This window comes from Mytilus edulis, chromosome 2, assembly GCF_963676685.1.
Source record: "Mytilus edulis chromosome 2, xbMytEdul2.2, whole genome shotgun sequence".
In the NCBI taxonomy this organism is placed as follows: domain Eukaryota; kingdom Metazoa; phylum Mollusca; class Bivalvia; order Mytilida; family Mytilidae; genus Mytilus; species Mytilus edulis.
The window spans coordinates 38,910,247-38,926,022 of NC_092345.1; the positions used below are offsets into that span (position 1 = coordinate 38,910,247).

General features: G+C 32.3%; 1 protein-coding gene across 1 annotated transcript in view; it reads left to right on the forward strand.

Annotated features, from left to right (window-relative positions):
• Positions 1–15,776, forward strand: part of LOC139510157 (glutamate decarboxylase 1-like) — a 164,704-nt gene that overhangs the window by 53,226 nt on the left and 95,702 nt on the right. Inside the window, exons 5-9 of the mRNA XM_071296502.1 lie at positions 2,774–3,010; positions 9,048–9,138; positions 9,603–9,709; positions 11,148–11,263; positions 12,549–12,628. Of these exons, the coding sequence (XP_071152603.1) occupies positions 2,774–3,010; positions 9,048–9,138; positions 9,603–9,709; positions 11,148–11,263; positions 12,549–12,628 (631 nt within the window). The remainder of the gene's footprint in view (positions 1–2,773; positions 3,011–9,047; positions 9,139–9,602; positions 9,710–11,147; positions 11,264–12,548; positions 12,629–15,776) is intronic.

The window sequence follows — 15,776 nt, forward strand, 5'->3', positions numbered from 1 at the left end:
GTCCCTGTATATAGAATTAGCATATTTTCTAGAAATATGTTTCTGTACGGTGTAAAGAAAATATATTCCTTAAGCCGTACAATGTATATTGTGTTAGTATTAGGTTAAAACATGTTGCTTTATCATAGCATTTTTTATATATATATCAGTTCTTTGATTATAGGATATAAATAAAAATCCATTATCGCACTAGCTTTTACTTAAAAATATACCTCTTTTCTAGCCATACATATTTTTTAACAATGCTATAAAACAGTCAATAATAAATGGTAACGGGAATAAATCTTCGAAAAATGTTGATTCTTGCATGTATAATCTCATTTAGAATTTGAAATACAGTAATATAAAAAGCAAAAAAAAGTTGTAAAAAATTAAAGTGGTCCGTTTTTCATGATTGTTTAGTTTGATTTTACTTTTGCTCCTTGCCTCAGCTCCTTGAAATCATACACAATTTAATTGAAATACAATATGATCGGTATGTAAATAACGGTGCGTTACGTTTGTGCATATTCGTCCTACAGTTGCGCGAAAATAATCCACGTTTGCGCGACAAGAACGCATTACGTTTGTGCGAAATTTACCTGTTGAAAAGTAACTACATAAATTTATTAAATATAATTTAAAAAAAAATAGAAAATAATTTGAACTGCCATCTTACATATATATAAGAAGATATGGTACGAGTGCCAATGAGACAACTCCCCATCCAAGTCACAATTTATAAGAGTAAACCACTGTAGGTCAAAGTACGGTCTTCAACACAGTGCCTAGGCTCACACCGCAGAGCAAGCTATTAAAGGTCCAAAAAATTACTAGTGTAAAATTATTCAAACGGGAAAACCAACTGTCTAGTAATCTATTTAAAAAACGAGAAACCACATTAACAAACGATAACTACTGAACATCGTTGTCAGATTTCTGGTTAATGATTAAGCTGTACGTACCAATTGTTCACCCATATACAAGTTTCAAAGTCCACTAGCATATTGGACTTTATTATCACTGAGTCAAATAAAGGGAAAAAATCATTGATTCCTGATGGATTTACTTTCCGTATATAATCTTAATTAAGGCATGGAGACATTTCCTAGAGATGCACACAAGAAATGAAGAAACAACGCGTTACAACAATGGGCTAGAGTATTTACATAGCCATTACAATGATCAGTTCATCCAGCCATTTACACATTCGTTGAGATTAAAAATTCAGGCGACTACTTGTATTAAAATTTAAAAATATAACCAACCCTTGTTAAACGTACAGACAAAGAGAAACTAACCATTCAACAATTTCTGAAATTTCAGACTGGTGAAATATATCTTAATTCTATCTATTTTTTAAGAATACAAGTACCATACAAGAACTCATATGTAGATGATTCCCGAAATGATATCTTTTGTATGTAAACTGCGTTTTCTTCATGACTATATATATGTACTTTGAATGTCCTTTTTCATGAAATTCACTGTTATTTATTCAAAACTTTTATTTTACATAAATTAATTGCTGTTCAATGTTTATACAAACAAATGTAGATTTGTTTTATATATGTTTATCAATTGATGAAATAGGAAGATGTGACATGATCGCCAATTTATGTTCAAAACATTATCGAAAAATCAAATTACAGGTAAAAAAAACTCCGGTAAACTACAGGTAAATTCGCGCAAGTGTTATACGATTTCTCGGCACAAATGTAATGCTTGTCATTTTCAAATCCCTGCAAATGTAGGTCGCCAATAAATAATATTGCAACTCTTGTTTTTTCCATGTGTTCTATCATAAGAAGCATATCGAAGCAACGTCTTATTATGCCCTCAAGGTGTATTTAATACTTTCACCAATATATCGTGAAATAATTACATTAGATGTATATTTCATAATAATACGTAATTCTGATTGGCTACTCTGTAATCTCGCGATATTCCTTAAGAAACTGCATTACACAATAAAACTTATCATTCATGATGACACGAGGTCCCACAATAAAATGCACAGGTAAATTAAATAAAAACTTTATAAAAATCGTGTTTTCATGATCCTAGCTAAAAAGTGTAATTATAAGTATTGATTGCTTCTTTTTTTAACTTCATAGGGTTGTAAAAGCGTTGACCGTGCGCACATTTTTAAAATAAAGCGCGGAAACGAAATGTACTTCGGTCAACGCTTTTACACCCCAATGAAATTACAAAAAGAAGCATTCAATTCTTTTATAAAACTGTGTATCGTGTTTTTCAGTAACATATGAATAGTTCGATGCCAGACTCCCTCCTAGATTATAGCAAGCTATATATATAGGAAGATGTGGTATAAGTGCCAATGAGACAACTATCCATCCAAGTAACAATTTATGAAAGTATATCATGCATTGACTATGCTATTATATTTGTGTAAACTAGATACATCTATTTGGGCTTACGCCCTCAATGTGTATCTAATAATTGGAGACAAAACGCGTGTTTGGCGTTCATAATTTTAATCCTGGTGATTTTATCAATATAGAAGGTTATTATTATTACTAAGGGAAGGAAAAAGTTTCCATATTTCTATAACCAATCAATAATTATTTGTAATATCCATATCTGCTTAAACAGCGTTGACAGTGTATATTTATAGTATTTACATGTAGACGATACCTAAGTAAAATATCTGGAGGGTCACATACATTTTGTGTAAGTAGCGAAAATTAGATATAACTATTCCAACAAAAAGGTGGTATAATAAAAGATTTCGAATATTCGTCTACAATCGTTCTTCTTTTGTTTGATTTAGATATTGAAGCAGATAAAACTGGAGAGTTACGCAATCGATTCCTAAATGAACTGGTCAGGTTGTTAGATAACTACTTACAATTGGAACACAAACGTACTTCCAAAGTACTCGACTTTCATCATCCCCATCAGTTGAAAGAGATAATGGAGCATTGTCTGATAATTGACAAGGACCCAAAGAGTTTGGAGGAAGTACTAAGCGACTGTAAAGAAACTCTTAAATACTGTGTTAAAACGGGTAAATTATCATTTTTATTAGTGGTAGTAGTTTTATTGTTATCAATGGTTTCAATTGCGTTGTTGGTTACCAATATTTGGTTTATCCAGTACCTTTTGTACTTTACCATTAACTACTAAACACATCGGTAAAGTCCGTATTTTCCTAAAATTTGTTATCTTTAATTTATTCATTCAGGTTAATATTCATTTCCCTGGATGTAGCATCGTATATTAAGGAGGTGTTTTTGTCTGTGTTTTATTATTTGAGTGATAAAAAGTAAAATAACAAAAAAAAACGAACTCTGAGGAAAATTCAAATCGGAAAGTCCCTTATCAAATGACAATATCAAAAAATCAAACATATTACCCGCCTGGATAACAACTGTCATATTCCTAAATTTGTACAGGCATTTTCGTTTATTGAACATAGTATATTAAACCTGGTTTTATAACTAGCCTCTTACTTGTATAAGAGTCGCATATAAATCCATAATATAGAAAACAATGTGTGAACTAAACAAACATACATACTCAGTAAAAATGTCAGGAAAATAGGGATACAGCAGTCAACATTTTTTTATAAACTTGTTTTGTATAAAGATTAGACCGTTGGTTTTCCTGTTTGAATGGTTTAACACTAGTAATTTTTGGAGCCCTTTATAGCTAGATGTTCGATATGAGCCTAGGCTTCGTGTTGAAGACCGTACTTTGACCTATAATGGTTTTTTTTCAAATTGTGATTTGGATGGAAAGTGGGCTCATAGGCACTCATACCACATCTTCTTATACCTATATATTCAACTGTATTATAACCCCCTATTGTATAGAAAGCAATGTTTTTTTCTATGGTCGGGTTGTTGTCTCTTTGGCACATTCCCCATTTCCATTCTCAATTTGATTTTGTCTGATGCTTGGTCCGTTTCTGTGTGTGTTACATTGTAGTCTTGTGTCGTTGTTCTCCTCTTATATTTAATGCGTTTCCCTCAGTTTTAGTTTGTTACCCCGATTTTGTTTTTTGTCCATGGATTTATGAGTTTGAACAGCGGTATACTACTGTTGCCTTTATTTGAGGGTTATAAACTTCTTGAGCACTCTTGGTTGGCTCGTGGTCGAGTGGTCTTGATCGTTTTACTACTATAATCACTAACATTGATGTTGTGTGTTCGAACCTCGCCCTTATGGGGACACTTGACTCCAACCTCGAAGGTCGGTGGTTTTCTCCAGGCATTCTAGCTCCCTTCACTAATAGACACTGGTCGCCCCGAAATAGCCAAAATTTATTGCCTAAAATTGGCGTTTAAATGTCTTTTTGTACTTTTAATGCATTGGGTGATTCGTTAATGTCTTCGTGCTATTGCCCCATATCGATCCTTTTTCATACACATGTATCCGGTAAATAAAGGCAACAGTAGTATACCGCTGTTCAAAACTCATAAATCCATGGACAAAAAACAAAATCGGGGTAACAAACTAAAACTGAGGGAAACGCATTAAATATAAGAGGAGAACAACGACACAACATTAAAATGTAACACACACAGAAACGGACAAAGCATTAGACAAAATCCTATGAGAATAAATATGTATTCATAATTGTTATGACTTTATATATAGACAGCTAGATTGTCAACTGATCTTTCAAAGACAACAGACAAATGATAGCTAAAGCTCTCCTGGCCTATAACGTAATCAGAAATAAACTGACTTGGTTTAGAGTACATGTATTGTACAAGTTGTGATTTTTGGTATATGTTATAACATGTACAAAAGTATCTCAGGAAAACCTTAGTGGTATTTGGCACCACTTTTTAGAATTTGGGTCATCGGTGCTCTTCGGCTTTAAACTTTTTTTCTTTCTTTGCTGTTTTGATCTTAGCGTCAATGGTGCGTCTTGTTTAGACTTAAAGCACGTGTGGTGTATTGGGTTATAAGCCTAGTGCCTTTTGATGGCTATTGGCATGTCGACATGTACTATTATGGTTCTTGATTGTTTGTGTCTCTGTCCTGGTTGTTCATGCGTTTGTTTTTACTGTGGTCCTGTCATGTATTGTTGTCATTTTGGTACTATATTTAACATTGTCATAAAAGCGCGAGGTTTGGCTAGCTGCAAAACCAGGTTCAACCCACCATTTTTCTCTTAAAATGTCCTGTACCAAGTCAGGAAAATGGCAGTTGTTATCTTATAGTTCGTTTCAGTGTGTGTTGCATAGTTGTTTTGGTGTTTTGTTGCACTTCATTGTTTCTGTTGTTTCGTTGTTTTCTTCTTATAGTTGATGTGTTTATCTCAGTTATAGTTTGTTTTGTTTTCTCTCAATCGATTTATGACTTTCAAACAGCGGTATACTACTGTTGCCTTTATTTATAACATTTACAAATGTATTGTCCATGTTATAATTTGTTCAATGCAAAAATACAAGTTATAACATGTACAAAAGTACCCAGTGCATGTTAAAACATGTACAAAATATTGCTGAAAAATAGGTTAAACTTTTACAAAATTTGAAAATAAATTCAAATAAAGCAGAGGATACGAAATTTATAGAATAGTAAAGAACAATAATCAAAAGCTCGGAAAGTTTTTCGCTTAGTGCACAATGATCAAAACGTTTTCAGAAATAATTTCTTTGATTCACGGCTTATGTTGGCGAAATTTATAGAATAGTAAAAAACAATAATCAAAAGCTCGGAAAGTTTTTCGATTAGTGCACAATGATCAAAAAGTTTTCAGAAATAATTTCTTTGATTCACGGCTTATGTCGGGTGAATGCATGTTTTATGCAGTCTACCATTGCCTACAGCAGTGGCACGTTAATTTGTTGAATATTCTTAAAATGCGTTTCCCCTATGACACAAAGAAGTTAAATGGTTCAACTGATATTTTAAGAACAGTGCACTAAAATGTTGGATTATACCCCCTTTTTTATCATGCAAAATTTAAAAGCAAGGTATCCTATGCATACTCTATGATAAAAGCGAGAGAGAGAAAATGGTTTTTAGTAGACCACGCTTAATCATAATTAACTTTGGAAATATTGAATCTACTCTTCAACATATTTTTCCATCTGGCATAACTGATGTAAGTTTTAGACATCAAAATTATCATGTTTGCATAATTAATAAGATCATTGCATGAGTCGAATATCATTTTGATGTTTTGAAAAATAAACAAATTATGAAAATATTATTGTGGTAACTGACTTGTGTTAGTAATAGAAAAATATCTTTATTATCAAATTTTGTACAAGTTAAAAAACCTCTTTTACGTAATATTTTGTACGAGGTACTTATGTACTTGTATTTTTGAATTGTTCTAGTTATAACATGTACAGAATCGCAACTTGTACACGAATCAAATAAAGTAAACACATGGTAATTCAAGTAAAAAGATATTTTGAAACATAAACATCTATAATCAAAACGTCATGGAACTTTATTGACAATGCCAGAAGATGCGGAACTACATTGTATGTAAAAACAAATGATTTTAATAATTGCTGGACAAATATTTGTTTGTGATTTGCTATGAAAATGATGATCGGTGTTTCTAGTTATCGTCGGAACGGTTGGCGGAAGTCCTCTCTTTCTAGAAACATTTACGAATGGAAGAAGTTAGACTTTTTCTCTAACCTGCATTTGCGTTGATAATTCATAATTATTGATCAGGTTGAAAAGGCTACCTAAAGACTTACCACTCGTGCCAAAAAAAGAGGTGTCGGGCATTTGTTTTTTATCACACTGCTTTTATAATATTAAAGATATCTGTTTCAGTTCGATTCGGAACGGAATAAAAAATTGAAATTGTTTAAATCACAATCGATGTTTCTAATCATTGTCGGAAAGACGACGGGAGGTCTGTTATCTTAAATAATTATCAAAATCAATGAAAAAAGTAAAATCACAAAAATACTGAACTCAGAGGAAAATCAATTCGGAAAGTCCATAATCACATGGCAAAATCAAATAACAAAACGCATCAAAAACGAATGGACAAGAACTGTCATATTCCTGACTTGGTACAGGCATTTTCAAATGTAGAAAATGGTGGATTGAACCTGCTTTTATAGCTAGCTAAACCTCTCACTTGTATGACAGTCGCATCAAATTCCATTATATAGTCACCGATGCGTGAACAAAACAAACAGACATAATAGGTAAAAATGTCAAAAATAGGGGTACAGCAGTCAACATTGTGTTATCATCTTAATCACTATAAAAACAACAAATGTAACGAAGAAGCACAAAAAGGCATACATCAAATTAACATCCTCATTTTGATTATATTATACGATTATATTTGTCTATGTAAAATGCACCCATCAAGGAAGGAGGGTATGGGTACTGGTGTAAAATTGCGCGTTTGAAATTCGCACAGGTAGACATGAAATAATTTTGTCGTTCAAAGTATGACGTAGTAAAACTAAGTTCTCTGACTTGCAAATGCTTCAAATTTATGATGATTTATCAGGACATGAATGTACATCTGCAGGATATATTTTTTTCCGATGTTATACATTATTTCACTTTTAAAAGGATGTCTGTTTCCGTTCAATTCCGTTAAACAACAATTACTGTTACTTTGCGGAACGGAATAACAAAGTTAAAACCAGAATCAATGTGTCTAATCATCGTCGGAAAGGACGACGGGATGTCTTGTTTTCTTAGATATAATAACGAATGAAAGGAGTTATACTTTTTGTCTGACTTGCCTATTTCATATAAATTATTGGTCCTGTTATTGAATGCATATCTAAAACACTTACCACTCAATTTTACAAAGAGGTGTAAGACAAAATACTGAATCGTACTGTCTTTCACATAAATATATGTTGCATTCGATTATGTTAAGTACCAATCCCTGCATGGGAGCAATTTGAACTTTTAGGAACGGAACAGAACGAAACATTGTCGGATTGGACGACGGGAAGTCTATCTTTTTCGATATCATAATGAATGAAAGGAGTAACTTGTTTTGTCTTGACTGTCAAATGCCTCACATTCATGATCATTTATCAAGACATGAATGTACATCTACAGAATATTTTCCGATGTTATACTCGTTTTACATGTGAAGATGAGATTTAGTATACAATGGTGCCATCTGTATATTGAAACCCGTAAACAGAGAAATCTATAGGGTTTTTTTTTCTTTAAAAGATTTTTCGAAATTTTGATAGATGCTCCTTATGGATACCTTATTAATAAATAAAATTCCAGGCCGTTCCGTTCCATAAATGACCAAAAGCAATGTACAAGTACCGAGCCACGTCAAAGGTTTATTACCACAAAATTGATCAAACAGGAAAGGTAAAAATTTACAAAGACAAATAAAAGAACACTTTAACACGTTATTAAGATGATAAACATCGTATGTATCCAGAACATATTTTGCAAGACCATCGTGTACTATTTGTGAAGTTGACGGAATATTTATCAACAATGTATTGATATCTTCCGATGAACCGTTTTAGAAAAAGGACGAAACGTTCTTTGACATTATTCTGATTCATCAACATTTTTCTCAGACATTGGTGACGTTTTACAAAGTCTGAATACTGTGGATTCATTTATTATCGTACATGTAGGTTCCAATTTTGTTGGATTGAGTCAAACATGCCTTTTCGTAAATATTTTTCAAATTCTTTTTTTTTGTTTGGCAAAGTCTTCTCTGTACCCACGAAATCAATGAAAGTTGGTACCCAACGAATATCAATTAACCCATAGCTGCAGCTGCACGCTCTTGTATATCTTATGTCATATAAAGTTCAAGTCTAAAAATGAGGAAGTGTCTGTTGTTTCTTTAATTTTTAGTTCTTGAGGATTTACCAATGAAACCCAATCAGAAACTTTGGATTGTTAATCAAAATAACATCATCACTATCTGTGAATGTGAAATAAAATGATAAATCTTCTTTACTATTCTTAAATCTGACAAGTGTCTGAAAAAACTCTGAATCAAATGGAAAAAAGAAGAGGCCGACAAAGAAGGTCGCAAAGTTTTTTTCCCCAATAGAAATGTCGACAATTTACATTTTAGCATGTACAATATTACATTACAGGACATCCTCGGTTTCTTAACCAGCTGTCTACTGGATTAGATATTGTTGGTATAGCTGGAGATATGTTAACGTCGGTGGCTGACACGAACATGTATGTTGAATATAAAATCTTATATCTTTTTAAAAAAAAAAAGCAGAAACGTTGAGTTATTATCCAATTCGTTCATTCTCGTTTTTGTTATCAAAATCATCATTACTCTTGTTGTTTGGGTTTTTATTGTAACGAACACTATATTTCAAAGTAGCTACCCGAGATAGATGGCTACACCAAGGACACCGAAAAGTAAAGGTATAAATAACCTGTTCAGAGATATGAAATAATTTCTAGGATCTTCCTTTTCACTTTACGGACATTGTCATCAATTTTATAATTACTCACTTGAAAGAAATGTTGTCACATTAAATCATTGTTAAATACATTTTGTCATATATATTTACATATTTACGATTGTTTTATTATATAACTGTCTGGTCTTTGCAAAATGTGGTTCTACGTGTTCACATAAAGCACATATCTGTAAAATTGCTATATTGATAAATACTGTTTTTACTAAGGTTCACCTACGAAGTTGCTCCTGTATTCACCCTCATAGAGGATACTGTTCTAACGAAAATGTTAGGCTATATCGGTTGGTATGATGGGGAAGGAATGTTTGCTCCTGGTAAGAGAATCAGTGATATCAGTTTAAAAAGTATAAAAGAGGGTATTACAAATTATTTGTAAAAAAGGGATTATAGACAAATCCATTTTTACAGACAAAAATATATTGTTAAAAATAAAACTCAGAGAAGAAATATTGAACAAAATTAAAAACCAATTGTTCAGAGAACAATTGAAGGTCTTTCCACCAGTTTATATCTATTTTGATATTAAAATATTAAAATCAGTCTAAAATGTCAGTTCATATGTCTTTATGATGTATAGATATGAATTTAAAGCAAAGGTCAAAATCTAGAACGTCAAATTAACCTATGACCTTGACCTCAATTTGAAGGTCACAAACTGAGGATATCAAATCAAAAGACCCTAGGTCTCTAATACGTATGGTTAATAAGTTATATCACTTTACACATAATTTTAGATATAATAGGGGCAAAAACTCCCATTCATTGTCTACGCACCCTTTCAACTAAAATTATTAAGTTACGACATGTCGCAACTAACAATTTAGTCAAAATAATTTGTCGATATCTTATACGGTTTCTGGAAATGAGTGGAAATAAGCCTAATTAAAAAATTAGAATATGACCTTGACCTTTGACCTTGACCTAATTTTCATTTATTTGGACCAAGGACCTCAAATCAAAAGATCCTAGGTCTCTATCACTTATGGTGTTCCAGTTTAAAATACATTTCAAAATTTCAAATACAAAAGGGGAAATAACTCTCATATGGAGCGTTCATATTGCTTCGGTCGAAATTGGACAAATCATGCGAAGGATATAACGAGCAATTTTATAAAATAAATTTGTCGTAATTTTTTACGGTTGCGAAGGAGTCGTGATCACAAGGAAAACAGTGTTTGGGGAGATAACTCCTACAAAGAAAAGTATTCGGTTACGCCGGGTAAATTTCAAAAGCGCATAAACTGTTCGATATCATATACCAAATATCTAAGCGACATATTGCGAAACAAATATTTATCGCAAGAACAAAATACGGCGGAAGAAAAAAAAAATAATCAGAAGAAAAACAATAGGTCTTTCCACAGAAAAGTGGAAAGACCTAATTACACAGAGAATTACCGATTGCACGATTAAATTTAAAACCATAAAAAAAAACAAGCAAATGTCCTGCATAAAAAATAGACCATTCTTTTCCAATCAGAAAAGTGTGTTTACTAATACAGGAGGTTGAAGATTTCACGAACTACAAATCTGATTATGTGCAAATAGAACCAGTACAAGTGCTATTGTTTTTCTTGCCTTTTTATGGTTTTGCAAATGGACAAAGTGCAAGGAAACTTCTTTCTCGATAAATAGTTTGTTTTGTGGTACGTCTTTGAATGTTTTCTTATTGCTTAAGTCTTTTGGGAGGAGCTATCTCTAATAATATGTCTTTGAATAAATTTTTATTTTTTTATTTTCAACGTATTTTAGGAGGTGCTATCTCTAACCTTTATGGTATGTTGACAGCTAGACACAAACGATTTCCAAGTGTAAAATATACAGGGATGTCAAGTAAAGGAGATATAGTTATTTTCACATCCGAACAGGTAAAAATAGGTTACCAAAGATACAAGTAAGGAATATAACTGTACGCCTTCATTCAACTCACACTGTAACTGCTTATAATCCATATTTCATTGTTAAAAGTAATTAAATCTTCAATGATTTTATGCCGCCGAAGCAATTTCCTAGAAAAACTTCTTTAAAAAAAAAATTAGAATGAGGATTAAAAGAATCAAACATTTTCAATGCGCCGAATTAATTGAGACGAACAAGAATTTGTTCATTTATCAAAACACACAAGTGTGAATAATCAGTCCTGTGTTAATGTCTTTTTAACGACGTCAAATATTTTATTTTGACTTACATTACAGCTATCCATCACAATGTAATTCTAGCAAGGATAAAACTCAGCAATCAGATTGAAGTCAATCAGTAAATAATCTACTTTTCCAAGCTAACATTCTATATTAAATTAATTAATTAAACTATAATACATTTAAGACAAATATATGTTTACCATGAAAGATATGCCCTCATGGAAAGATATGCCCCCGTGGAAAGATAAGATAATAAATATAGTTAACTAATACTGCAAGGAGTATGTATCGCTAACCTGACATCTATGTATTGCATAAAAATTTCTTTCAAATATAAAAAACAGGTTTTGTAATAGACCATACAATTCCAGATGTATTGAATTTTCCTAACTACTGGTTAAACTAGTTAACAATTTAGTGGAAGTACAAAGGTTTATCCCTACCAACATAAAACATCTAAAAAAGGTATTGCATTCCGCAGTTTTAAACTGATTGGGATCCTCAAATTGGAGTTGATCTTTTTGAGTTCCGACTACAAGATAATAATGTTGACACAAAGTTTTAGAAAAGTTCAAAGTGGTTAACACTGCCAAAAAAAATAATCTTGTCAGATGAATTTTTTATCGGACATCAAGTCCTGGTCACTCGAACTTTCGTTTGAAATAAATTTTAAAGTTGTAACAAAGCCGAAAACTGGTGTGTTTTGCTTGCAGCTCTTAACCTAATGGTAACAACTAAAACATTAGAAAGTCAACTGGATCAAAATCATATGGTATCTGTATTTACTAATTAAACATTTAAAACAAAGAATAGGCACAATAAGGTTGGCTTAAGATTGGCCACAAAATGTCGTGAAATATTTGGGAAGTGGAAGAAACTGTAATGATATCAAATAGTCAATTAGTGTGTCCAGTCACAAATATTTTTAGTTTTTATTGTAAAAAATAGACTTTTGGGGCTTAATTTATCATTAATTATTTCGTTTTAAGTTTATTAATCAGTATTTTTTCAGAGTCATTTTTCTATCAATAAAGCTGCCATGTTACTTGGAATTGGTCAGGACAACGTAATTGCAGTAGACTGTGAATCAAAGTAAGAGTTCCACACCTCTACATGCAAGAAAAAACTTCCATAAAATTAAACGAATTAAAAGGACCAAAATGAATAAAATTTAAAGTAGAATGAGATTTTTAAAAAATACGTTCCGTTGGAATGTTAACAAAATACTTTACAGTGCAACGAGTGTTTATATATACTGGTTCGCCATAAACGCCACTTATGATATAGCGATATCATAAACAAACGGGTTACTGTTACGTAATTTTTGAATATTTCGCATCGTGTACGTTCGGAGCCAACAATCACTGGTGTTAAACTGATCATCGTTATTGCAGTGACGGTGATCCCAACATGGCGGAGGCTACATGTAAAGAGGTAAAATCGTCTGTTTGTAATTTCTCCGCGTGTGTACACGCGACGTTTTAAATAATTTCTCAGCCGCTAGGTTGGTCTGTACGGTATTGTTGTATGTGTGTGTTCTTAATATCATATGTGATTTTGTTACCGAGATAATAGCCATTGAAAACTTAAGGAAGATCATCGTAACTCCAAGAATTTTGTGTTTTATGATAGCCGTAACTTGATTATAAGATAGTCGTAACTTAGACATATTTAATTTTTCACATAGTAGGTACGGGTTATGTTCTTCTCATATATTTCATGATAGTATGATACTAAACCCCTAACGGGAGGGGTTGTACCTGATATTCATATGATGAAGACATAATCTTTCAATCAGTTTATTTGAGGTCTGGAGCTGGCATGTCAGTTAACTGCTAGTAGTCTGTTGTTATTTATGTATTATTGTCATTTTATTTATTTTCTTTTGTTACATCTTCTGACATCGGACTCGGACTTATCTTGAACTGAATTTAAATGTGCGTATTGTTATGCGTTTACCTTTCTACATTGGCTAGAGGTATAGGGGGAGAGTTGAGATCTCATAAACATGTTTAACCCCGCCGCAATTTTGCGCCTGTCCCAAGTCAGGAGCCTCTGGCCTTTGTTAGTCTTGTATGATTTTTAATTTTAGTTTCTTGTGTATAATTCGGAGTTTAGTATGACGTCCATTATCACTGTACTAGTATACATATTTTTTAAGGGGCCAGCTGAAGGACACCTACGGGTGCGGGAGTTTCTCGCTACATGGAAGACCCATTGGTGGCCTTCGGCGGTTGTCTGCTCTATGGTCGAATTGTTGTCGCTTTGACACATTCCCCATTTCCTTTCTCAATTTCACAATTGAAGTATTATCAAACATGGAATATAATATGAAAGTCATAAAAATTTAGTCTTAAATGGATATTTTTTTAATATGTTTAAATAGGATTTGAACTATAGCTGTCATGATCAGTAACTGTTTATACTCTCAGATCTGTACCTAATGTCTTTGTTGTGGTGATGTGTAAGTAGCCGTCCACTTTCACTTTGTGTTTTTGTTAGAATGAAATTCAAAACAGTGTGGCTGTGGCCATTGATTGACACATTAAATTCATCCATTGACTGGGACAATTTAGGTGAACGTTTGTATGTAACGACCACTGTTCACGACGTACCTACGATAGACATTTAAACTGTGGGGTCACCAAAGGTTTCTTAACGCCTTTAATTATAAAATAATTCAAAAAATTAATCAGGAATAACATTTATGTTTTGATTTATATAATTGATATAAATCAAAACATCGTATTATTTCTGATTAGTTTTTCGAATTACTTTATTAAGGTGTTGAGAACCTTTGGTGACCCCATAGTTTAAGTGTCTTTAAAAAGTACATAGTGAACAGTGGTACTTTTTAAAGACACTTAAACTATGGGGTCACCAAATGTTCTCAACACCTTAATAAAGTAATTCGAAAAACTAATCAGAAATAATACGATGTTTTGATTTATATCAATTATATAAATCAAAACATAAATGTTATTCCTGATTAATTTTTTGAATTATTTTATAATTAAAGGCGTTAAGAAACCTTTGGTGACCCCACAGTTTAAATGTCTATCGTAGGTACGTCGTGAACAGTGGTCGTTACAGACAAGCGTTCATGTAAATTGTCCCAGTCAATGGATGAAATTAATGTGTCAATCAATGGCCACAGCCACACTGTTTTGAATTTCATTCTATATGTATTTCTGTGTGTACCCCTTTTGAGGTGTCATCCTGGTTTCCCCACTTTAAATAACATGCATATGTAAACATAGGGAGGATTGTTGTTTTAACAATTATAGTTTATTTCTGAATAACAGTCATATTTTTAACCTTTTATTTTACCTGTAAAATTTTATAAATGATACAATTTTCTGCTATTAGATCAAGAAAAAAGGACAATTTTTGTTATATTTGATATAGTGTTAAGCAGGAAAATGAAGTCAATTAGACAAATATATATCTTTTATTTTACCAGGAATTTTTTTATACATTCTGCTATTAAATCAAGGAAACGTGCAATGGATATATTTTTTATTTTATAAAATTTAAGTAGAAAATGTATTGCATTTTGATCAATATAAAAAAAACAGACAAAAAGGTGAACAAAATGTTTATTTTTTTCCAACTTATCAACCAATAGTTTTAATTGTTGGTACATTCTGAAAAAAGGTAAAAGAATGAATTAAAGATAGGTATATATATATTTTTTTAATTTTAATAAATACATTGTACTCAAATTGAATATGAAAAATATCCAAGTAATCCTAACAAATAGAATATAAATGAAACTGGTAGTCTCTTTGACATATTCCCCATTTCCATTCTCAATTTCAACTGTACAGTATCCATGCAAGCTTTACAAATGACACAATTTGAACAGTAATCTGCATCCAAGGTAGCATTTTCTTCTTTGAAAAGAAACCAACAGTTGAATAACGAAACATCGCTCACAATTTCACCCTGAAACAGAATTTATTGATAACGAGACAGCAACCAACAACGCAGCACATACAGTGTTACAAGGGGTAACTGTGAAAGGCAGCTTATATACTTTACCCAGTGCATCCCATCGTCTCCCAGAGTTCTCCAAATGTGGTGGTCTGAAGGTTTAGATCACCGATATGTGCAAAGGACCGGTGTCATATGGTATTTTGAATCCCCTAAAAAGTGAACCCGGGGTCAAAATACCATGCGGTAAAATGACCCCGGGGTCATTATACCGCATGGTATTTTGACCCCGGGGTCATTTTTC